Below are 24,047 nucleotides of genomic sequence, written 5' to 3'. Positions count from 1 at the left end.
AGTGTAACAAATTCCTCTTACTCTTTCCTAACTCTTGTATTTCCTGAAAATTGGAAATTATATCTAAAGGCTTGGTTAGTTACAGGGTTTTTTTTTTTTTCTGTTTGTTTTTATCAAAACTATTTCATAGTGTTTGCTTCCATCAGGAGGGGCTTAATGTCTATTTTGTTCTCTTTGGGCTGTTAGCAACCCCTGATGTTCAATGCCAAGTCTCACGATGTTTTTGGTTTGCCCATCTCTTCTGTTCACTGTCACCCAGTGAGCCGGGGCTTCTGGGCAAGGTCGAGTCACAGGCTGAGGTCTTCTAGCTTTGGACCACTAAGAATTTGGGGGGATCCATGACCCCAAAGTTTTGTTTTATTAGAATGATTTTTGAAAAACAAACGTATCATTCAATTCGTGAACCTCTAGTAAATAAGTAAATCTGTACTAAAATACAGAACAAAGACAAATTTTAAAACTATACAACGCGCACTGTTCTTATTGGACAAGTGAGACCATTATTTTGAGCCTCCTCTGTCATAGTCTGTTTCTACTTGTTCTTTAAGTATCCATTGTTTACTCTGTGTTAATTTCATTTTACTACTTATTTAATGCTCTTTGAGACCCATGATGTCTTGAATGTGCAGACCTTGGATTCTTGCAGACCTTAGATTCCGTGAGCTGATCTCCTGCAGGAGAACCTCAAGCAGAGCCAGGCCTCTGCAGATCTCTTTTCTCAAGGGGGCATGAGCCTGATTGCTCTGCCTTGCTTTCAGATGGCTCTCTCCTGAGCTTCAGCAAGTTTGTTTCTCTCCTCTTTTCCATTCTCCCCTCCATCCCTCCCTTCCTTCCTTCCTTCCTTCCTTCTCCCTTTTCTCTTTACTTTTTAGCCAGCGCGATACTGTCTTCCCCAGGTCTAGTTTTTAACCTCTTGACACTGATAAAATCTATGCTGATGCGCAGCTAATCTTGGGAATGTTAAAATGTGAACTTGATTCTCTGTGCCCAAAGCTACCTTTCCAAATGCACAGGGATATATTCATTTAATAAACCCTAATAATAAGTTTCAACTCTGTACTAGGAGTGTAGGGAGGCAGACAAGCTACAACACAGTGGAAATGCTGACAGGAAGAGATGCAAAGTGCCGTGTGACAAGGAACAGATGACTCTGCCTGGGAATAGTGGGGAATGGCTTAATCTTGGAAGTGACATTTAAACTAAGTCTTCAAAGAATATGATTAAGACAGCATATTTGTGTAAGAACCGTTCAGGAGAACTTAGTGTAAAAGTATGTTGTTTTACTGGGACATGGAATTCAAGTAATTGGCTAATGGACTTGACTTTTGAGTATAGCAACAACTTACCATATTAACTTTGCTTGCTAGACACAGTGAGACTTGCCATAGGCTATTTCCTTCATATGTATGCAAATATGTGAGCATAAAATATCATGTTTATCACCATTCCCACCCAGATAGTAGTGGGGAAAAATGACTTTTAGGCATAGGACGTTCCAGGATGTGGGTGGACAGAGTCACCTTCCATCCCCCACTGTGATAGGATCTCATCTTTTAGGATGAAACGATGGCAGATTCCCAAGGTAAGGACTGCTGAGTAATTGCAGGGGTCTACAGATCCACATGTGTCTCAGCCATTTAGGTTTTTTTTTTTTTTTTTTTAAGGCCACACCATGCAGCATGTGGGATCTTAGTTCCCTGATCAGGGATCAAACCCATGCCCCCTGCATTGGGAGCACAGAGTCTTAACCACTGGACCTCCAGGGAAGTCCCAGCCATTAGCATTTGACTGAATACATTATAGTTTCCCATGTAGATGTAACCCCACTTTCCTAATGTATATAAAATAAGTATTGTTGCTGTTATAGTACAAAACCATTTAAAAGTATCATTGAAATCATAGTTTTAGCTCTGTCATTATGTATGGTTTTAAACAAGATAGAATTACTATCTTGTATGTTTGGGGTATAAGTCTATGCTTGATGGTTAAGAATTCCTTGAAAATTTTTGACATTAAAATGGGTCCTTATAACAGAGTGGTGAAGGTTAGACAACATGGTAAATGCACTTAGTGTCGCAGAATTGTACACATAAAAATTGTAAAAATGGTAAATCTTGCATCATATGTATTTTGCCACAATGAAAAAGTATATTAAAAAATTCCTTTAACTTATAGCAAAACACACACATGCCAATAAGAGGATCTCATAGTTGAAGAAACTGGACGTCATTAGCCTACAGCTTTGATTAATTTGGCAGATGTTTAACCGTTACCAAGCAGAGCCCTGCCCTGTAACTCTAGGTGCTCGGGAAAAATAGAGGGGACTGCATTTCTGCAGCTTGTAGTCTACTGGGGGTGTCAGTCAGCTCATCACCCTTGGTAAATGCTATAAAAGGAAAAGTATAATATACTTTGAAGAGGCAATGTTTATTAGCCCTTGAGAAGGCAGCATTCTTTTTATTTTAGGTGAATATGCATTTTGAAGCTGTGTATTTTGCAAATGAGACAGAGCAATTAATTCATATGGTTCCTGGTAAAGCTTTAGATACCCAGACTGAGCCGATCTCTTCAAGAACAGAGACTCTATGGGGTGGGGTGGGGCTCGCATCCACCTTAGGGTATGTGTCACCTTTTCAGTGGAGAGGAATGGAGAACCGAGGCAGGGAAAGGGTCTTTGCGATCAGCAAAATGTAAATGGAATCTTTCTGGGACATCATCATTAGCTAAAGTAAAACACTTTTTTTTTTAACGTCTTTGTTGGAGTATAATTGCTTTACAGTGGTGTGTTAGTTTCTGCTTTATAACAAAGTGAATCAGCTATACATATACATTTATCCCCATATCCCCTCCCTCTTGCGTCTCCCTCTCACCCTCCCTATCCCACCCCTCTAGGTGGTCACAAAGCACCAAGTGATCTCCCTGTGCTACGTGGCTGCTTCCCACTAACTATCTGTTTTACGTTTGATAGTGTATATATGTCCATGCCACTCTCTCACTTCGTCCCAGCTTAACCTTTCCTCTCCTCGTGTCCTCAAGTCCATTCTCTACGTCTGCATCTTTATTCCTGTCCTGCCCCTAGGTTCTTCAGAAACTTTTTTTTTCTTTTAGATTCCATATATATGTGTTAGCACATGCTATTTGTTTTTCTCTTTCTGACTTACTTCACTCTGTATGACAATCTCTAGGTCTATCCACCTCACTACAAATAACTCAATTTCGTTTCTTTTTCTGGCTGAGTAATATTCCATTGTACATATGTGCCACATCTTCTTTACCCATTCATCTGTCGATGGGCATTTAGGTTGCTTCCATGACCTGGCTATTGTAAATAGTGCTGCAGTGAACATTGTGGTACGTGTCTCTTTTTGAATTACGGTTTTCTCAGGGTATATGCCCAGTAGTGGGATTGCTGAGTTGCATGTTAGTTCTATTTTTTAGTTTTTTAAGGAACCTCCATACTGTTCTCCATAGTGGCTGTATTAATTTACATTCCCACCAACAGTGCAAGAGGGTTCCCTTTTCTCCACACTCTCTCCAGCATTTATTGTTTCTAGATTTTTTGATGATGGCCATTCTGACTGCTGTGAGGTGATACCTCATTTGTAGTTTTGACTTGCATTTCTCTAATGATTAGTGATGTTGAGCATCCTTTCATGTGTTTGTTGGCAATCTCTATATCTTCTTTGGATAAATGTCTGTTTAGGTCTTCTGCCCATTTTGGGATTGGGTTGTTTGTTTTTTTGATATTGAGCTGCCTGAGCTGCCTGTATATTTTGGAGATTAATCCTTTGTCAGTTGCTTCATTCGCAAATATTTTCTCCCATTCTGAGGGTTGTCTTTTTGTCTTGTTTATGGTTTCCTTTGCTGTGCAAAAGCTTTTAAGTTTCATTAGGTCCCATTTGTTTATTTTTGGTTTTATTTCCATTTCTCTAGGAGGTGGGTCAAAAAGGATCTTGCTGTGATTTATATCATAGTGTTCTGCTTACGTTTTCCTCTAAGAGTTTTATAGTGTCTGGCCTTACACTTAGGTCTTTAATTGATTTTGAGTTTATTTTTGTGTATGGTGTTAGGGAGTGTTCTAATTTCATTCTTTTACATGTAGCTGTCCAGTTTTCCCAGCACCACTTATTGAAGAGGCTGTCTTTTCTCCATTGTATATGCTTGCCTCCTTTATCAAAGATAAGTTGACCATATGTGCATGAGTCTATCTCTGTGCTTTCTATCCTGATCCACTGATCTATATTTTTGTTTTTGTTCCAGTACCATACTGTTTTGATTACTGTAGCTTTGTAGTATAGTCTGAAGTCCGGGAGTCTGAATCCTCCAGCTCCGTTTTTCTTTCTCAAGATTGCTTTAGCTTATCAGGGTCTTTTGTGTTCCTATACAAGTTGTGAACTTTTTTGTTGTAGTTCTGTGAAAAATGCCATTGGTAGTTTGATAGGGATTGCACTGAATCTGTAGATTGCTTTAGGTAGTATAGTCATTTTCACAATGTTTATTCTTCCAATCCAAGAACATGGTATATCTCTCCATCTGTTTGTACCATTTTTAATTTCTTTCATGAGTGTCATAGTTTTCTGCATACAGGTCTTTTGTCTTCTTAGGTAGGTTTATTCCTAGGTATTTTATTCTTTTTGTTGCAGTGGTAAATGGGAGTGTTTCCTTAATTTCTCTTTTAGATTTTTCATCATTAGTGTATGGGAATGCAAGAGATTTCTGTGCATTAATTTTGTATCCTGCTACTTTCCAAATTCACTGATTAGCTCTAGTAGTTTTCTGGTAGCATCTTTAGGATTCTCTATGTATAGTATCATCTCATCTACAAACAGTGACAGTTTAACCTCTTCTTTTCTGATTTGGATTCCTTTTATTTCTTTTTCTTCTCTGATTGCTGTGGCTAAAACCTCCAAAACTATGTGGAATAATAGTGGTGAGAGTGGGCAACCTTGTCTTGTTCCTGATCTTAGTGGAAATGCTTTCAGTTTTCACCACTGAGAACGATGTTGGCTGTGGGTTTGTCATATATGGCCTTTATTATGTTGAGGTAAGTTCCCTCTGTGCCCATTTTCTGTAGGGTTTTTATCATAAATGAGTTGAATTTTGTCAGAAGCTTTTTCTGCATCTATTGAGATGATCATATAATTTTTCTCCTTCAACTTGTTAATATGGTTTATCACATTGACTGATTTGCCTATACTGAAGAATCCTTGCATTCTTGGGATAAACCCCACTTGATCATGGTGTATGATCCTTTTAGTGTGCTGTTAGATTCTGTTTGCTAGTGTTTTGTTGAGGATTTTTGCATCTGTGTTCATCAGTGATATTGGCCTGTAGTTTTCTTTCTTTGTGACATCTTTGTCTGGTTTTGGTATCAAGGTGATGGTGGCCTCGTAGAAGGAGTTTGGGAGTGTTCCTCCCTCTGCTATATTTTGGAAGAGTTTGAGAAGGATAGGTGTTAGCTCTTCTCTAAATGTTTGATAGAATTCGCCTGTGAAGCCATCTGGTCCTGGGCTTTTGTTTGTTGGAAGATTTTTAATCACAGTTTCAATTTCAGTGCTGTGATTGGTCTGTTCATATTTTCTATTTCTTCCTGATTCAGTCTTGGCAGGTTGTGCATTTCTAAGAATTTGTCCATTTCTTCCAGGTTGTCCATTTTATTGGCATAGAATTGCTTGTAGTAATCTCTCATGATCCTTTGTATTTCTGCAGTGTCAGTTGTTATGTCTCCTTTTTTCATTTCTAATTCTATTGATTTGAGTCTTCTCCCTTTTTTTCTTGATGAGTCTGGCTAATGGTTTATCAGTTTCGTTTATGTTCTCAAAGAGCCAGCTTTTAGTTTTATTGATCTTTGCTATCCTTTCCTTCATGTCTTTTTCATATATTTCTGATCTGATCTTTATAATTTCTTTCCTTCTGCTAACGTTGGGGTTTTTTTTGTTCTTTCTCTAATTGCTTTAGGTGTAAGGTTAGGTTGTTTATTTGAGTTGTTTCTTGAGGTAGGATTGTATTGCTTTAAACTTCCTTCTTAGAACTGCTTTGGCTGTATCCCATAGGTTTTGGGTTGCTGTGTTTCATTGTCATTTGTTTCTAGGTATTTTTTGATTTCCTCTTTGATTTCTTCAGTGATCTCTTGGTTACTTAGTAGCATATTGTTTAGCCTCCATGTGTTTGTATTTTTTGCAGATTTTTTCCTATAATTGATACCTAATCTCATAGCACTGTGGTCAGAAAAGATACTTGATATGACTTCAGTTTTCTTAAATTTACCAAGGCTTGATTTGTGACCCATGATATGATCTGTCCTGGAGAATGTTCCCATGAGCACTTGAGAAGAAAGTGTATTCTTTTGTTTTTGGCTGGAATGTCCTATAAATGTCCTATAAATATCAATTGAGTCCATCTTGTTTAACGTGTCATTTAAAGCTTGTGTTTCCTTATTTATTTTCATTTTGGATGATCTGTCCATTGGTGAAAGTAGGGTGTTAAAGCCCCGTACTATGATTGTGTTACTGTCGATTTCCCCTTTTATGGCTGTTAGCATTTTCCTTATGTATTGAGGTGCTCCTATTCTGGGTGCATAAATATTTACAGTTGTTATATCTTCTTCTTGGATTGATCCCGTGATCATTATGTAGTGTCCTTCTTTGTCTCTTGTAATAGTCTTTATTTTAAAGCCTATTTTGTCTGATATGAGAATTGCTACTCCAGCTTTCTTTTGATTTCCATTTGCATGGAATATCTTTTTCCATCCCCTCACTTTCAGTCTGTATGTATCCCTAAGTCTGAAGTGGGTCTCTTGTAGACAGCATATATATGGGTCTAGTTTTTGTATCCATTCAGCCAGTCTGTGTCTTTTGGTTGGGGCATTTAATCCATTTACATTTAAGGTAATTATCAATATGTATGTTCCTATTACTGTTGTCTTAATTTGGGGGGTTTGTTATTGTAGGTCTTTTCCTTCTCTTGTGTTTCCTTCCTAGAGAAGTTCCTTTAGCATTTGTTGTAAAGCTGGTTTGGTGGTGCTGAATTCTCTTAGCTTTTGGTTGTTTGTAAAGGTTTTAATTTCTCTCTGTCGAATCTGAATGAGATCCTTGCTGGGTAGAGTAATCTTGATTGTAGGTTTTTCCCTTTCATCACTTTAAATATGTCCTGCCACTCCCTTCTGGCTTGCAGAATTTCTGCTGAAACATTGGCTGTTAACCTTATGGGGATTCCCTTGTATGTAATTTGTTGTTTTTCCCTTGCTGCTTTTAATATTTTTTCTTTGAATCTAATTTTTGATAGTTTGATTAATATGTGTCTTGGCGTGTTTCTCCTTGGTTTTTTCCTGTATAGGACTCTCTGTGCTTCCTGGTCTTGATAGACTATTTCCTTTCCCATATTAGGGAAGTTTTCAACTATAATCTCTTCAAATATTTTCTCAGTCCCTTTCTTTTTCTCTTCTTCTTCTGGCACCCCTATAATTCGAATGTTGGTGCGTTTAATGTTGTCCCAGAAGTCTCTGAGACTGTCCTCAATTCTTTTCATTCTTTTTTCTTTATTCTGCTCTGCAGTAGTTATTTCCACTGTTTTATCTTCCAGGTCACTTATCCGTTCTTCTGCCTCAGTTATTCTTCTATTGATTCCTTCTAGAGAATTTTTAATTTCATTTATTGTGTTGTTCATCATTGTTTGTTTGCTCTTTAGCTCTTCTAGGTCCTTGTTACACATTTCTTGTATTTTCTCCATTCTATTTCCAAGATTTTGGATCATCTTTACTATCATTACTCTGAATTCTTTTTCAGGTAGACTGCCTATTTCCTCTTCACTTGTTTGGTCTGGTAGATTTTTCCCTTGCTCCTTCATCTGCTGTGTGTTTCTCTGTCTTCTCATTTTGCTTAACTTACTGTATTTGGGGTCTCCGTTTTGCAGGCTGCAGGTTCATCGTTTCTGTTGTTTTTGGTGTCTGTCCCCAGTGGCTAAGGTTGGTTCAGTGGGTTGTGTAGGCTTCCTGGTGGAGGGGACTGGTGTCTGCGTTCTGGTGGATGAGGCTGAAACTTGTCTTTGTGGTGGTCAGGATGGTGTCCGCTCGTATGTTTTGGGGTGTCTGTGAACTTACTATGGTTTTAGGCAGCCTCTCTGCTAATGGGTGGGGTTGTGTTCCTGTCTTGCTAATTATTTGGCATGGGGTGTCTGGCACTGTAGCTTGCTGGTCGTTGAGTGGAGCTGGGTCTTAGCGTTGAGATGGAGATCTCTGGGAGAGCTTTCACCGTTTGATGTTACGTGGTGCCAGGAGGTCTCTGGTGGACCAATGTCCTGAACTCGGCCTGATATCCAGCCAGAGCACCAAGACCCTGTCAGCCACACGGCCCCAAACCCCGGAACTCCACTCTCCAGAGGCCCTCCTCTGGACGTACTTCCTCTCCCCTTCCGCGCAGGTTGAAAACACTATTTTTTGATGTGTAACTTTTTGCGTGGTTTCTAATCCTAAGTCAAATTTGGGTCAATATTAACTTCCAAAGAAAGAGAAAGGTACAGGTAAGGCTAAATAGTTACAAAATGCCCTCCTGAAGAGTCAGTTAAGGCTTCCTAATGTAAACGAAGAAATAATCGTTAGGAAAATTTATTTCTGTAGACCTTTGTCACTTCCCAGATGACTTTTGCAGAGATTTGGATGTTTTGCAGGCCAAAATATCATGCTTAGAAATCACCGATTACACCTAGTAAGTGTGTAATTGTAGGTTGTCCATCCTTCAGACTAATAATTATACCTTATTTTGTTTCTAAATCTTAGGACTTGGAATAGTGTATCACTTTCAACTTTTTATTATCTGTCAAGTCCCAAGATAGGTAATGAAATTTCAAACAAATTCCCTAGGTTTTATTATGTGGTTTCCTTTGAAAACACAGGATCACTTATAGCATCAGATTTGAATGTCTTGGTCAAATGTGTGAAGATGAATAGTAAAAATCCTGGTGGTGATGATCAAACACTATACTTTAATGTTTGAATAGTAAGGAAGAGTTTCTCACATATTTGAAAACTGGCGTCTCTTCATCCCATAAAGGGAGAAATAGATGAGAACAATTTTAATAATAATGACATTTCTTTTGTAATATTTAAAAGCCTCTAGTAATTTTTCTTGCCTGTGTTTCTTTCTAGGAAAAGCCATTGACAAAATCTCTACAACGTGGAGAAGACCCCCAGTTTGATCAAGTATGTAATATATGTTATATACTGCTTTTTATTTGTTTGAAGATGTACAGAGGCAAGGGCTGAATGCATACTATGGTGTATTGATGAACTTCGTCAAAGAGGATACAGGAGTGTGATCTTAGGAACTGTGTCCTGCAGCTTTGACAGTGACAGCTTGTAGTAGATGTTTAGTAAATGTCTGTTGGTTTGAATTGGAAAGAACTGAAGTGTTGAAATTTAAGATGAGGAGGTCATCAGTCTTTGGTTACCAGAAAAGATAAAGGAATTTCCATTCAAAACCTTATTGAGATTCTTCTGAATAAATGGTATCATATGACGATCAGATCTCTGCCCTAGAGCTTTCTTATATTTTAACCAGCGTTTTGTTGAATGCCAGCTATATGCTTGACACAGCAATAGGCTCTGGTGATACAAAATCTAGGACCAATTTTAGCAATCCTGTGAGAGAGAGAGACCACCTAAGCAATAATTATAACAGTATAGCAACTTAGATTCTAATAAAGTGATACATGAAGAAAACAGTTTAAGACAGAATAAATACAAAGGAGGTCCTTTGAAAATAGATCAGGACTAGTAAAAGGACTTCCAACTCTAAACAGCAGGTAATAAACAGAGGAAACTAGAATCCTATCAATCCTGGTTGAGTCACTTCAGGAGGGCTTTAGGTGTGTTTAGAATGATGGATAACAGGACATCAGAGGAGGTCGGAAATGTGTTTGTGGTGTTTCCTAAACGTCTGCATTTAATGACAAAGAGGACAGCGTGTTCTTCTTTATAAACCTCATTTGGTGCCAGTAGCAGAGGCAAAGCCCCACGGGATGCACCATGGCCTGATCTAACACAGTGGGATTTTTGTATTGTCTTATGGAGAACACACAGAGAGTACGCTCTCTGCAGTGCTTTGAAATTGCCTTTAATGTGGAATCAAGAGGAAATGCTTTGGCTGTTAAAGTTCAGACTTGTTCCATCCAGAAATGTGAAGGCCTGACTAGAGAGACAGAATCCTCCATTCTCTATTTTATAAACTGTTGGCTGAGGGGAGACCTCACAAGTTTGCTGTCACGGCAGGTATTGGAAGGCTGGTGCGGCCCTGGCTTTGCGCGCTGTTGCTGGCAGAGCTGGCTGTTCTCTGGAACGCTGGTGGAATGGAGTATGGGCTTCGTCTCTCTGTGCCATGGAGCTGACTTCTCTCCTCCTATTATCCTTAGTTGCTGTTACCTGGTCCCGCTTGGGAGGTCAGGGACCTGGGGTGAATGTTTGGGGTCGTTATTTTCGAAATGTGGCAAGTGTGGCTCTTTCCGTTCTCCTTAAGAACGTAAATATTATCTGTCTTCCATAAGTTTTCACTCTATTTTATTTCTTTGTCTCCTTCCTCTTAGATTATCACTGTCCTTTCCTCAAAAAAATTGTGTTTTCTTTTTCTCCTGCTTAGTGTGCTGCTTTCTTTTTCCTCTGGGAGAATGGTACTTCAGCATTTTCACATTACGTATAATAGTTATCCCAAATAATTTGGCTTCGACACAATGTCTCATTTATTATTCAGCACTCTATTTCTGCATTTCAGCATTGTGGGAAAGAGATCGACTTTGGGGTTTAAATCCCAACTTTGCCACTTAATTAGCTGTAATACTTTTAACCTTGCTGCTCAAAATGTTGAAATGCAGAATCACTGCCCTGCCTTGATATACTGAGTCAGATTCTGCAGCTTAACGAGATCTCCAGGTGACCCCCACCCACATTGATGCTTGAGAACCACTGCTTGTAACACATCTCTGTGTATTAAAGACACTTTAGGGGTGAACCAGTAGTGAGTTGGTCACTGAGGACTTTCAAATAAGGCACATGAAATTATCCTCTGATTGTAAAATCATAAATTTATGCGTGAACCATGAGAGAAGACAACCTACGAAGTTGGTCTCATTTTAAAGAGAGAGCAGGATCCCCAGGCCAGAAGGGAATGTGACTGAAGTTGGTCCCTCTGTGGATTCAGTGAAAAAGAAAGTCAGCCAAGTCACCTTTGAAAGTGCCCGTCCACTGTTTCAACAGCAAATTACAAGAATTGTGGTTCTATTGGCACGGCCGTGAATGTATCAAGCTCTCTTAGGGTTTTGATATCAAAGGTCCAAATTCTGTAATTGCCCTTATTCTGATTCCAAGCAGGAGGATGTTATTCTGGGGTCACACAGGTCCGTCTACGGGAGAAGAACACGCTGGTGACACCTCCTTGGAGCTATAGACTCCATTGCTCTACTCCCGGGAGCAGTGGTACCCACAGAAGTGACATTTATTTAGTACTTACCATAGGGGAGGCACTATGCTAAGTGCATCCTTTGGACAACGGACAACTGGTCCCTGTTTAGAGAATATTTTTATCAATTTCTCCCTTTTAAATGTCCCTGGCGTGAGTGATAGGCTAAAGAGAGCTGGGCTTCACTTCCAGTGCCTGATCCTGGGTGGCCCTGTTTAATCCTCCACTCGCCAAGCCCAGGATTCATTTTTCTCCTGTTAGACATAGAAGCAAAAACAAAATAACAAGAATCATGTAATACTTTATAATTAACCAAGCCTCTTCTTAATTCTTTTATATTATCATTTTTATTATTTTGGTCACACTGCGCGGCATGCGGGATCTTAGTTCCCTGAGCAGGGATCGAACCTGTGTCCCCCTGCAGTGGAAGCGCAGAGTCTTAACCACTGGAACACCGGGGAAGTGCCTTACCCAACCCCTTCTCACGTATCGTGTCACCTGACATTACTCAACCCTTCCAACAAGCCCAAGAAGAAGGTCTCATCATCATCTCTATGTTACAGCTAATGGAAATGAGTCCTGGAGAGGTTGCCCTATATTATATGACTAAAGCCTGAAGGGACCGAGACTGGAATCCATATGTTCTAACTATAAAGCCTGTGCTTTTTACTCTGTAACATGCTTATATTTTTAAAAACTAAGTTGGTGAGAATTTAGAGGGGAGTTTTCAAGAGGTAATGGACCTAAGATTAGGTTTGGCGGCAAATGGCACATAAAATAACAGTGGCTTTAACAAGATAAAAGTTTATTTCTCTCTCACATTGAAGAAGTACAAAGAAAATCAGTCCCGTTTCTTTATATTTTTGTTTCCCTGTGTATGGCTTACATTCCCAAGGTCATCTCATGGTCCACTGTGGCTTCTGGAGCTCAGCTGTTACATCTGTGCTCCAGGCAGCAGGAAGGTGAAATGGAAAAAGAATCACAGGAAAAAAAAAAACCAGAACATCCTTACAATGCACACGCTACTTCTGCTTATGTCCAGTTGACTAGATCTTAATCACACAGCCACATATACCTATAAGAAAGATGAGGAAATTTTATTTTGGCCAACCATGTGTCCATCTAAAAATGAGGTATTTTATAACTAAGGAAGAAGGGAAGAGTGGATATTGGGTATTACCTGGCTCTACTAGATATTATGTAGCCTATTTTTTTGTCAAAATTCCCAGTAAAGAGTATTATGTACAATTCTCTGCCTCTTTTTTTTCCACTGTGGAAATCTCTGAGAATTTGTCAGCTTTCCAGTTTGAATTTTAAAACGTATATTTAGAGGTTAAAGCTTTGTGTTTCCTTAAGTTTTCTGTTGCTTTTCTGTTTAATTAACTGTTGGTTTAATATCTCTTATTTAACCTAATTACAATCTAAACATGTATAGAATAGACTTGGTTAAAAAAAAAACCCCTCTTGTTTCATAAATGACAAGATGTCCAAACAGGATTAATTTTTTGAAGCTCACTGTTAGTGGGAGAAGAACTGTACCAGTGACTACTTTGTATATTGGAGAGCTAGGAATTTGTACCCTAATTCCCAGAATTTCACCTTTACAAATGTTATGAATGTGAACTTGACCCATTCTTACACGGTACCTACCTTGTGGCAGCCGTGTGCCAAACATTATGCCAGGTTGTGGAAATAAACATGAAGGAAACATAGTGCCAGCCCTGGAGAGGCCCCCAGTCTAGTGTGAGAGACAAAGAAGAAAGATGTAAATCAGATAAATTATAACCTCAGTCTAGTAAGGAAGCTCACAGTGGAAGAAGCCAGGCGTGCGTGAACCCGAGAGCAAGCTTTGCCCTATACTAGGGAGCCAGTGAGGGCTCTCAGTTCCTGCTGGTGAGACAGTCATACGGTAATGAGAATTAATAAAGGTGATGAGATTTCCAACAGCATTTTGAAAATGTACACTGCCCCTAATTTATTTTAAATGCCTAAATTAACCCTCAGCACTTAGAAAGCAAAATAAATGAAAAATTGTCCGGGTAATAAAGTTATTTTAGCAAACCTTTATTAGGTGAGTGAGAGCATGTGTGTATGTATGTGTGTGTACATATACAACAAAGCCCTGTGTGGGACAAAGAGATGTAAGAATGTGGTCCCTGCATTCCAGGTAGGAAGGGTCAGACTGTGGAAGACCTTGATGCCAGCGGGTGGGGCCGTATCCTCTACCTGCCAGTGTCAAAGAGATCAAAGTGCAGCCTTGATGTTAAACCCCGACTGGAGAGATCCTTAAAGTTTGGAGGCATTTTGGGAGTTGGGGCATCGATAAAGATTTGAGGCTAACATGGAGAAGGTGGAACTAGAAAGAAAGAATGACTATAAGCAACCTTATGTAAGAAGAATCAATATTGGTTGAGAGAAGGAGAAACAAAAGGTAACTGCAGTTTTCAGCCATGATTTGGAGCCATTTCCATTCAGTTTAACAAACGTTGAGCACCTGAAACATGCCAAGGTCTGTGCAAGGTGCTGGGGTTACAAAGCAGTAAGCAAGAGTTTCTGCTCTCCAGAAATTCTCAGTCCCAGGAGGAAGACAGATACCTAAACAAATAGTACTGTGATGTAAATATAATAAGAAGGTACAGTTCAAGTGCTGTGGGAACTCAGGTAAGGGAGTAGTTAAGGATGCTAGAAAGGTGGGGCGGGGGGGAGTGTCATAGGAAGCAGTGACATACTAAAGATATCTGCTATCCAGATGGACAAGATGGGCTGGGTCGTGCCAGACAGGTAGAGCCGAGTGGACAAAGGAATTGAAGGAGAGAAGAGCAGAGTTCTGGGGAGTGGCCAGGAGGAAGCTGGGAAGGCCGACTGGAGCCCATTGCTCCCGTGACCATGGGAGCCATGCTGAGGAGTCTGGACTGTTTTCTGTGGATAAGGAGTTTTTCAGAGGACCGCAGTGCTTGGGGAGAGGGGATAAATTAGTTTTACACGTACTGAATTTTCAGTGCGGGTAAAATACCTCAGGAGAAATAACCAGGGCTCATTCATTTGTATGATCACCCAACAAACACTGAAAGATGAGGGTAGAGAAAGTGGGTGAGGCATATCATAGGGAAACATAGTTCATTTAGGACCAGAAAGTGGGATCCACAAAAGAAAGCCCAGAAAAGGAGTGCCCAAAAAAGTGAGAGAAGCCTAAGAAGATGCATCTTCCCGGGGCAGGGGTGGCCCAAGACGGCAGCCTGTGCAGGGACCCTCACGGAAGAATGAGAGGTTAGAAGTTAGGAGCGCATGGGAAGCCAGCTTTGAGAAAGCCTTTTGTGCCGTGGCTATTACTCATTGCCATGTAGAATACACTTTCAGATTGCTGGATTAATGTTAAATAGTTTAAGAGACTTACTTTCACAGCCAAGTTATAGTGGCTGGTCATGATTGGCAACACTTAAATGAAAAAGCATTATACCAGGACACAGTCATGGTACCAGTGATGAGCTCCCTATCTGTGATCTGTGCAGAGCACCCTGTGAGTGAAGGGCATGGAGCTCCCTGTTTTAACTTCAAGTGACTTTCCTCTGTTATCAAAGTTTACAGATATTCTTTTAAAACATAAAGGCCAAGGCATTGTATTTTGGATTTTCCAGTGAAACAACCGCTAACCTGTGATGTGTGTGGACCTGAGTAGATGGTGACCAAATGCAGCTCACATATCAAGTTAACCCATTTTAAAAAGTGAAAAACACCTCTCCAAAATAACCCTCACCTGAGGGAGTACGTAAGTCTTACCTGGTACAGTATGTACTAATGACAGTCCCTAGATACATTTACACACAGATGAAAAGTCTTGCTTGAGTAAAGTAACAACTGAATCTTTATTATTTCACATACCTTCCAGCTACATAGGCTTCTTGCCTGTTTTCTCTGCCCCTTGGCTTTTAGACCTTTGCTTATATCTAATGGTGGCATGAACATGCAGTAAATTAAATGATACAAACAATTGTACACTGCACGATGTGCTTCTATTTGAAGTATTGCTCTAACTTTGTTTCTTAAAACAGTCTCATAGAGTAAGTGGAAGTTACTTCTTCTTTGCGTAGGAAAGTATGATTACTCCCCAAAGGGGCTTGTGCCAGAACAAGCAGGATTAGCATCCAGCCCCTTCCTTTCACAGGTGCGTTGTTTTGGTGGTGTTTAAATAACCACATGGGAGATGGCAGCATCGCAGAATGGAGGAAAGCATTTCCGGCAGAATCTGATAAATGTTGCCATGTGCTCAGGAGACTTCAAGGGAAATGATTGCAGGAAGGCCATTGGCTGGTCGTGGGTTTGTCCTTTCTGATCTTTTATAGAAAAGTGTCGGTACTGTAGCAAGAGTAGAAATCAGGTCTCAGGAATGAAGAAGTGAGGCAGAAAGAGGAAGCATCTCCAGTCCATGGCTGATTGAGCAGTTGGCCAGAAGAGGGACCCGTCAGTGGGTCAGAGAGGGGAGAGTGGGGTCAAAGAGGGCTGGATGTGTTTACGGAAATACGAGAAATCCGAGAGCTGCATGAAATCCGAGAGCGTAATGCTGTGCCTTTCTGCCAAGGGTTGTATCCATTCTTCTTTTTTTTTTTTTTTTTATAAACTGGCTTATAACAGTATATGTTTCCCGTGTTCAATATTATAATTCGACTTCTGTATTCATTACAGCATGCTCACCACCAAAGTTTAGTTTCCCTCTGTCACCATACAGCTAACTCCCTGTACCCTTTTCACCCTCCCCGTTGCCTCTTCAGTATCTATGTGTTCATTTTTGTTTGGTTTGGTTTGCTCATTTATTTGTGTGTGTGTGTTCGTTCTTCGCTTACATTTGGGCTCGACACCTTTTTCAGGATGCTGGAGGTTCCTGAGAGCCAGACTTGTAGATGAGTCAGGACTTAGTTACTGGTTTTTCTTCAACAGATTGATTGCGGTTGCAGAATAGTTACTTTCTCGGTGTCCTTTCCCATTTGCTTTAGAGCCAGGTGTGCCGGCAGCAAGCTCGGGGAGTCCAGTGTTGCTGTCTTTCTCTTAAGGAGCTGATGTAGGACAGGCGTTGCTCAGAGGCCTCTACAGTAAGCATCTGGAAGGCACTGTGTTTACATCTGCTGGGGCCAGAAAAGTTGGCTTAGTTTGGGAATACAGACTAAGCAGAAAGGTTCTAATGGAGGCCTTGGTAGTTTGTGCTTGGGTAAGAGATAGGTGGGTCTTAATTTTTTCCCACTGCGGTTGTCCAGGGTGTCCACGGGGCATTGGTTCCAGGGCCTCTGACCTACATGGATGCCAAAATCCACAGATGCTCAAGTCCCTTATATAAAACGGTGTAGCGTTTGCATATAACCTACACACATCCTCCCACATAGTTTAAATCATCTCTAGATTACTTATAATACCTATTGCAATGTAAATGATATGTAAATAGTTTTAGATACAATATAATGGTGTGTAAGTCATTGCCAGAGAGCGGCAAACTCAAGTTTTGCATTTTGGAGCTTGTGGCATTTTAATTTTCTGAATGTTTTTGATTTGTGATTGGTTGAATCTGCGGATACAGAGGGCTGACTCTGTACCTAAAAGCAACATTTATCAGCTCTGATAACATCTGTCATCAACGTCTGTCATTCGTTCTGTCATTAACCTAGCCTGTGATCTTATCAAAGTCAAAATATTTGGTGTCTGTGCTTCAGTTTCAATATTTGGAAATGGAAGAGGGGAAAAAAGAAACAGACACTTTTGAAGGTCTGTTATATGTCCCACACTTGAGAGTTTCTCCTTTAGTCTCCATAAAAGCCCAGTGAGGGAAGTATTCTTAAGTCCTGTTTTATAGCTGAAAACAGAGCTTCAAAGAAACAGCAACATGGCCAAGCTCATACAGCCAATAAAGGGCAGAGTTGTAACTTGAACCCCAAACCTGCCTGATCTTCCCAGTACGCTGATGAAATTATGAAAATGTGGCTTTTGGAGATCAGGCTTCAGATACGCTCTTCTGAGAACATTAAGTTGCAGCTATTTGCAATTCAGTGTGACCTATTCTTTACTCTAAATTAAAGATAATTTGCTCATACATTCTAAGTAACTTCTTTTGGGATTTTCTTCTAGATGGTATATGTTTATGTCCTTTTGTGGCACCTTAGTTTCTTAATGTGTTAAAAACGCTATCTATAAACAGGAAACACATGGTAAAATGAATCTATTATAAGTCTATAATAGAACTAAAATAACTTTTTATCCTCTTGGGTAGTAATATTTTCCTGAAGAAGGAGGCAGGTGAAATTCTAGTGCTTTAACATTGATTCTAATGCTTCAATTCAATGAAAATCTATTTAAAATATATAAGTGAAAAATATAAGCAATGAAGAGAGTAAAAACAAATTAGGTAGCATTGGATTCACATTAGTGTTATTCAGTGTTTCTTATTCTCCAGTGGAACAGTGAGTTCCATAAAATGGACCAAGAAGGTAAAATCAAATAATGAAGACCTTTTCCTAATTTGCAAGAAAATCATATTTAACATATACATTTTTATAATTTTAAGTTTTTATAGTAAATTATTCTTAAGCCTGCAGTGTCTATCATCACTCATCGAATACTGTAAGCTAGCAATAGTATGAAATGTGATCGAGTAAAAAAAAAAAAATTGCCTCTGAATTGCTATAATAGATCAGGTACACAGAGAGTACCCTGGCGCCCAGGTGCTTGGCCACCTGAACTAGTTTGAGAAATTAAGCCATCAGTGAAGTTACTGTAAAATTATTCGTTAAATACACCACTCATGACAAGTCAGCCTTATTACTGTAAAATATGGAATGACTCCACTGAGTAATTATTCAAATATTTATGTGTGAAGTTTCCTTCTTTGCATTCAGCCAGTATAATAAAATGCTTATGAAAAATTAATGTCTTAGATACAGCATAATGGACAGTTTCTTTTAGCCTATTTATATATAAAACGCCAAAATAAATGTTAAGAAAACATTTGCAAAGTACATTTAGTATTCCCCTCTATCACCCCTCCAAAAGAAAACACCAGTATGAAATAGTTCTGTGATTCTGTGAACTTCATCTCCTCAAGCTGCACAGTACCTAGCTCATCTGTGATGGAAGAATATGATCATTTAAACGCAACAAGCACATCTTTGTAAATGGGCCTCCCCTTGCACAGCGGCACAGAGCTAGAATTCATCTCACCATTGGCTCTGCTTCCCATAAATGAAGGAACTGAGTAACCAAGAAGCCAGCTAGACCTTCCTCCCTTCCTGAGCTTTGAGGGCCAGGTCTTTGCAAATTCCACCCTTCCTTCCTGAAAGTCTGAACTCAAAAGGGCAGTTAACAGAGAGATGGAAAAAACATGCACATCCACCCCCTGCTGACCTTTCATCTCTTCTAAGATGGTCTCAGTGTATTTGCCATGGAAAGCATGCCCAATAGATATAATACCAAGAATGGCTTCGGGATGACTTTTTAATGGGTAGAAAAAAATTATTACAGCTGAGATTTGAAGAACACTCTTGACGTTCTCTATGGAGAATGTGGGTTACACCTAAGTGAAGTAGCTGAATGCTGTTAGAGAATGCTCTACCCAGAGAGGTTTATAGGAGTCAAACACAGGTTTATATCACCTTTACGGGTCTGAAGTAAATAAAGGAACTTGTAAATGTCACACAGAAATTTTTTTTAATTTTTATTTTATATTGGAGTATAGTTGATTAACAATGTTGTATTAGTTTCAGGTGTACAGCAAAGTAATTCAGTTATACCTATGCATGTATCTATCCGAATGTTTTTCAAATTCTTTTCCCATTTAGGTTATTATAGAATATTGGGAACTCTACTCAATATTCTGTAATGTTTTTTAAATAAACATTTTATTTTAGAATAGTTTTGGATTTACGGAAAAGTTGCAAAGATAGTACAGACAGTTGTCATATACCCCGTACCCAGTTTTTCCTATTAACATCTTACATTAGCAGGGTACATTTGTCATAACTGAGAAACCAATATCAGTACATTATTATGAACTAAATTCTATACTTCCTTTGTGTTTCATTTGTTTTTCCCTGATATGTGTCTTCTGTTCCAGGATACCATCGAGGATGCCACAGTACATTTAGTCATCATGTCTCCTTAAGTCTCATCCAGACTTGCACAAGTATTTTTAAATTACTGAAATATAATTGTAGTGGCTTTGGGATTTTACTATCTATTCAGTAATTAAGACAGAATTAACCCTTGGTCAGGGACTCTGAATTCTGATCCCGTTTCCCATGTGGGAGGAACCCTCTTTGTTTCCCAATTCAGAATATTTTAGATGATGACAACTTGAAGAAATATCCTTTCCGGATAACTTTAGAGAGGTAGGAAATTACCTGGGGTAACTTTAGAGAGAACTAGGAAATTACCCCCTTGGCACACCATAGTCGTCTTTCCTCCAAAAATTTGCTGCTGTTATATCCAAAGGAAGAGCAGGAAAATTTGTTGTGCCTGTGGGTATTACAGCCTGGAGGGGAGGGCTCTTTTTTAAAAAAAAAATAATTAGATATTTTAAAATTACAGAACCCTATAACGGTGACTAGGTTCACCAGGCAGGCTAAATGCAATAGCCTGTTTATTTTTTTTAACTTAACCCATAACTAAAGGTAACGCACAATTTTGTATTATGTACCTATAACCATAATTATAAGAGAGAGAGCATGAAATAAGCTATCAAGAAATAGAATCTGAGAAAGAAAGCAATCATTGCTTTACTCAATCTTAGGGCTTGTTTTAAAGGTGACAGTGGAAAGTCCTGTTGACATGAAGCACTTGCGCTTTCATTGCTCTAGTTTCCTGCTTTTGTAAAAGGAAGTTAAGCCTAGCCTGCTTAACTACAGAAATATTTCAAGTTAACTAACGTTTTCCGTTTCTTCTGCCACCTCCCCAGCTCAGGCTCTGAGCCCTGCGCTCCTGGAACCGTTGCAGTAATAACCTCATTAGATTCAAGCATGTGTTGTGTATTCTCTTAACTGCCTCTGTTTGCAAACCACTTCGGTCCAGCCTACACGTCACTGCTAGATTAAACCTCCCCAAACACCATTTTCATGGGCTGAGTATCCTACTCAGAAATCTTTAGGGGCTTCTCATTTTCTAGAGAAGAAAACTGAAATTGTTTAGACCGGCATTAAAAGTACCTTTAATGATTTAGTTCCAACTTAAAATTTTCAACATTATTTCCCTCCACTCTGGTGAACCAAAGTCCCTACATCAGTCAGATATTTCTTCTTTCAGATCCTTCAAAACCTTCATTAATCACATAACCATTATCAACAAACAGTTATTTTGCAACTTCATGACGGTAGGATTTCCTGCTTAGGCTCCTTGCTTAGTTTCTTTCTTGACTCTCATTTCAGATTTCTACCCTTTCTTTTAAAAAGGCCCAGGTAAAATCCTACCTTCATTTTTTTTAAACTCCCACTTACCCTGTCCCTGGTGATCTCTCTCCTGAGATCTCTCCTGATTGCAATATGTGCCTTCAATATGTTGGTATATTTTCTTCTGGTCTTATTTTCTATATACGCATACTTATATGGGTCTCTATCAAATTGGGATCATACCAATTAAATGATTTTCACTCTTTTTTCGCTTAACATATCATGAACATTTTCATAGCATTAAATATCTTTGAAATGAGATTTTTAACGGTTTCATAGATAATCTACATCAAATTCCACATTGGATTCAGGCATTTACCTAGGGCAGGACATTTGTTTCCATTTTTTTGCTATAATAAGTAATGCTGTCCTGAACATTCTTACTCATCTCTAATTATGTACTTGAGATAAATTTCTGTCTCATCAGTGCTGGGTGTTATGATTTACCTGTACTGTTTGTTAATTAAGTAATTAAAACCTATCTCATTGTACTTTGACACGTTCTGGTTATAAGACCTTTATCAGAGAGGTGTTCTGCAAATATTTTCTCCCAGTCTCTGGCTGGTCCTCTCGTCATTTAACAGCATCCTTCTAAAAGCTTAAACTTTTAATTTTGATGATTTTCAGTATGTGGAATTCTCATGGAATTTGCTTTTGGTTTGATCCCTAAGAAATCCTCACCTACCCCAAAGTCACAAGGATTTTCCCCTATGTTTTCTTCAGAAGTTTTATAGTTTTAGGTGTTATACTTAGGTCTATGACCCATTCTGAGTTCATTTTTGCATGTATTATAATATGAGATATGGACTGAAGTTCAGTTGAGGAGTGATACTTAATAAAAGATCAGGAATCTTTCCAAAATAAGGAAAGTAGAATAACTCATCTATCAAAGGTATGTTTGTTGTTTAAAGAGGGGAGATGTTTGCCTTTGATGTAATACAGAGTAAATTACTGCTACCGATTCATTAAGTCTAATTTGGGGCACAACTCAAATTAGTTTATGAATGATTATTGGCAGAAAACCATACATTGCATTACCACTTAGGTTATTTGTTTGGGGGATAGAATTGCTTATTTTACCTAAGCCATTAAGGTAATCATATTAATTAATGTATTTATTTATATAACAAGCATTTTTGAGGACCTAAGTCGTACCAGTCACTGTACTTCCTAGATGCTGTGGGAAAATAATTTCTTTGCAGTCCATGAATAACCTGTATGCAATTAACATCTGATTTCTAGAATGAAAGGGAGTCAAAGTAATTATCTTTCTTAAACCACAAAGTTATTATATTAGGAACATCTGTCAACAGTAAGAAACGGGTTCTTGGGAATGTACTAAAGATTATTAAGGATAGGACTGTGATAAATAAGAAAATTTTGTAGTGACTATGGTTTGGAGTTATTTGTGAAATAAAAAGTTTCTCAGTAATTGGCAGTGCCACCAAAGCTTTTTAATTGCCTGCTTTTCTCTGTAGGTCATCAGTTCAATGAGCTCCCTTTCTGAGTACTGCCTGCCTTCCATTCTACGTACATTATTTGACTGGTATAAAAGGCAAAATGGCATTGAGGATGAATCACATGAATACAGACCAAGAACCAGCAATAAATCCAAAAGGTACACTTCTCTTATGTAAGGATTATGAGGATTATAGTTTTTTCTGTCTTTCTCTTTTTTTTTTTTTTTTTTTTTTGTGGTACAGGAGCCTCTCACTGTTGTGGCCTCTCCTGTTGTGGAGCACAGGCTCCGGACGCGCAGGCTCAGCAGCCATGGCTCACGGGCCCAGCCGCTCCGCGGCATGTGGGATCTTCCCAGACCGGGGCACGAACCCATGTCTCCTTCATCGGCAGGTGGACTCTCAACCACTGCGCCACCAGGGAAGCCCTCTTTCTTTCTTTCTTTCTTTCTTTTTCTTTCTTTCCTTTCTTTCTCTTTCCTTTCTTTCTTTTACTTTCTTTTTCTTTCCTTCTTTCTCTTTCTTTCTTCCTCTTTCTTTCTTTCCTTCCTTTCTCTTTCTTTCTTTCCTTTCTCTTTCTTTCTTTCTTTTCTTTTCTTTCTTGAAACGAATCAAAGTGGGAGTTGGGTGGCCTCTAGATCTTCCTGCCTCTTTACACATGAACACCACCTTGTCTAGCAGGTGGCACATTTGGAGTATTTGTCACTGCCAGCTGTCAGAGGTTGAAAATTCTTACACGGCCTTATTTTGACAGTGGTGGGGGCAGGATGTCAAGGACCCTAGGTAACCCTCTTGCCTGCTTCTCTCCTGGGCCCTCTCTCCTGCAGTCTGCGCCTGAAGGCAGAAAGCCGGCAGCAGGCCCTGCACGACGTTGCCTGGATATTTGGGTCTGCGATTGTAACCTTGAGTGCCCAGGGTACTGTAGTGCAAAGGACGCTGGGTTGGACCTTAGAGGTAGTCATGGAGCTGCCACTAATTAACCATGTGACTTTGGCCAGCTCCCCAGCAGCTTCCCAGTTCCCAGCCTTTTCGTGTGCAAAGGGGGAAGTCAGATCACCCCATCTCTAACTTCCCTTCTAACTGAGAATTTTGTTGATTGGATTTCAAAAGTGGAACTCGCTGCTACATGAGTTCTTCAGCCATAAAACTTAAGATTCTCATTCTGTCCAATGAATGTATGTCCCCCAGAATTTTAGGTAAATATGTATAATTTCATATGTTTGAAATCAACCTATTATAGCAAGGTAGCAGATATAAGAAAGTTTAATACATTTACCTTTCTTTAAAAAAAACGAGATTTTTCAAAGCACTTAGATTTCTCCACATGGGTTATACATTTTTTAATGCTTTTAAAGACAATATAAGTGAAATTAATCACTCAGAAAATCAGATATTAAATACTACTTGTGAGTGATTTATCCCTCTCACTTTTTTGACACTCCTAGTACTTAAAAATATGTAAACTTCTCTTGAAATTGAAGACCTGTTATTTTACCAAATTACATTTCATCTGAACTTGTAATTTCATTTTGTAATATGCTTGAGTTTATTCAAGATTCATTTACTTATCATTTTGTTTGGGGGAGAGATTAATAACTTTTGCATATTGAATAATTATTTTAGTTGAAGAAGAACGTTTTTAAATGGAGATATAATTCACATACCATAAACTGCGTCCTTTTAAAGTGTGTAACTCAGTGTTTTTAGTATATTCACAAGGTTGTGCAGCC

General features: G+C 39.1%; 1 protein-coding gene across 4 annotated transcripts in view; it reads left to right on the top strand.

The window, feature by feature from the left end:
• The window catches only part of FRY (FRY microtubule binding protein), a 329,930-nt gene that overhangs the window by 139,287 nt on the left and 166,596 nt on the right, over positions 1 to 24,047 (top strand). For all 4 annotated transcript variants that reach the window (XM_033416130.2, XM_049701100.1, XM_049701101.1 and 1 more), the window contains exons 3-4: positions 9,143 to 9,196; positions 22,339 to 22,478. In XM_033416130.2, coding sequence (XP_033272021.1) covers positions 9,143 to 9,196; positions 22,339 to 22,478 — 194 coding nt within the window. The remainder of the gene's footprint in view (positions 1 to 9,142; positions 9,197 to 22,338; positions 22,479 to 24,047) is intronic.

Source organism: Orcinus orca, chromosome 18, assembly GCF_937001465.1.
Source record: "Orcinus orca chromosome 18, mOrcOrc1.1, whole genome shotgun sequence".
In the NCBI taxonomy this organism is placed as follows: Eukaryota; Metazoa; Chordata; class Mammalia; order Artiodactyla; family Delphinidae; genus Orcinus; species Orcinus orca.
Note: the sequence above shows the minus strand (reverse complement) of the source record. Positions and strands in the feature narration are given on the sequence as shown.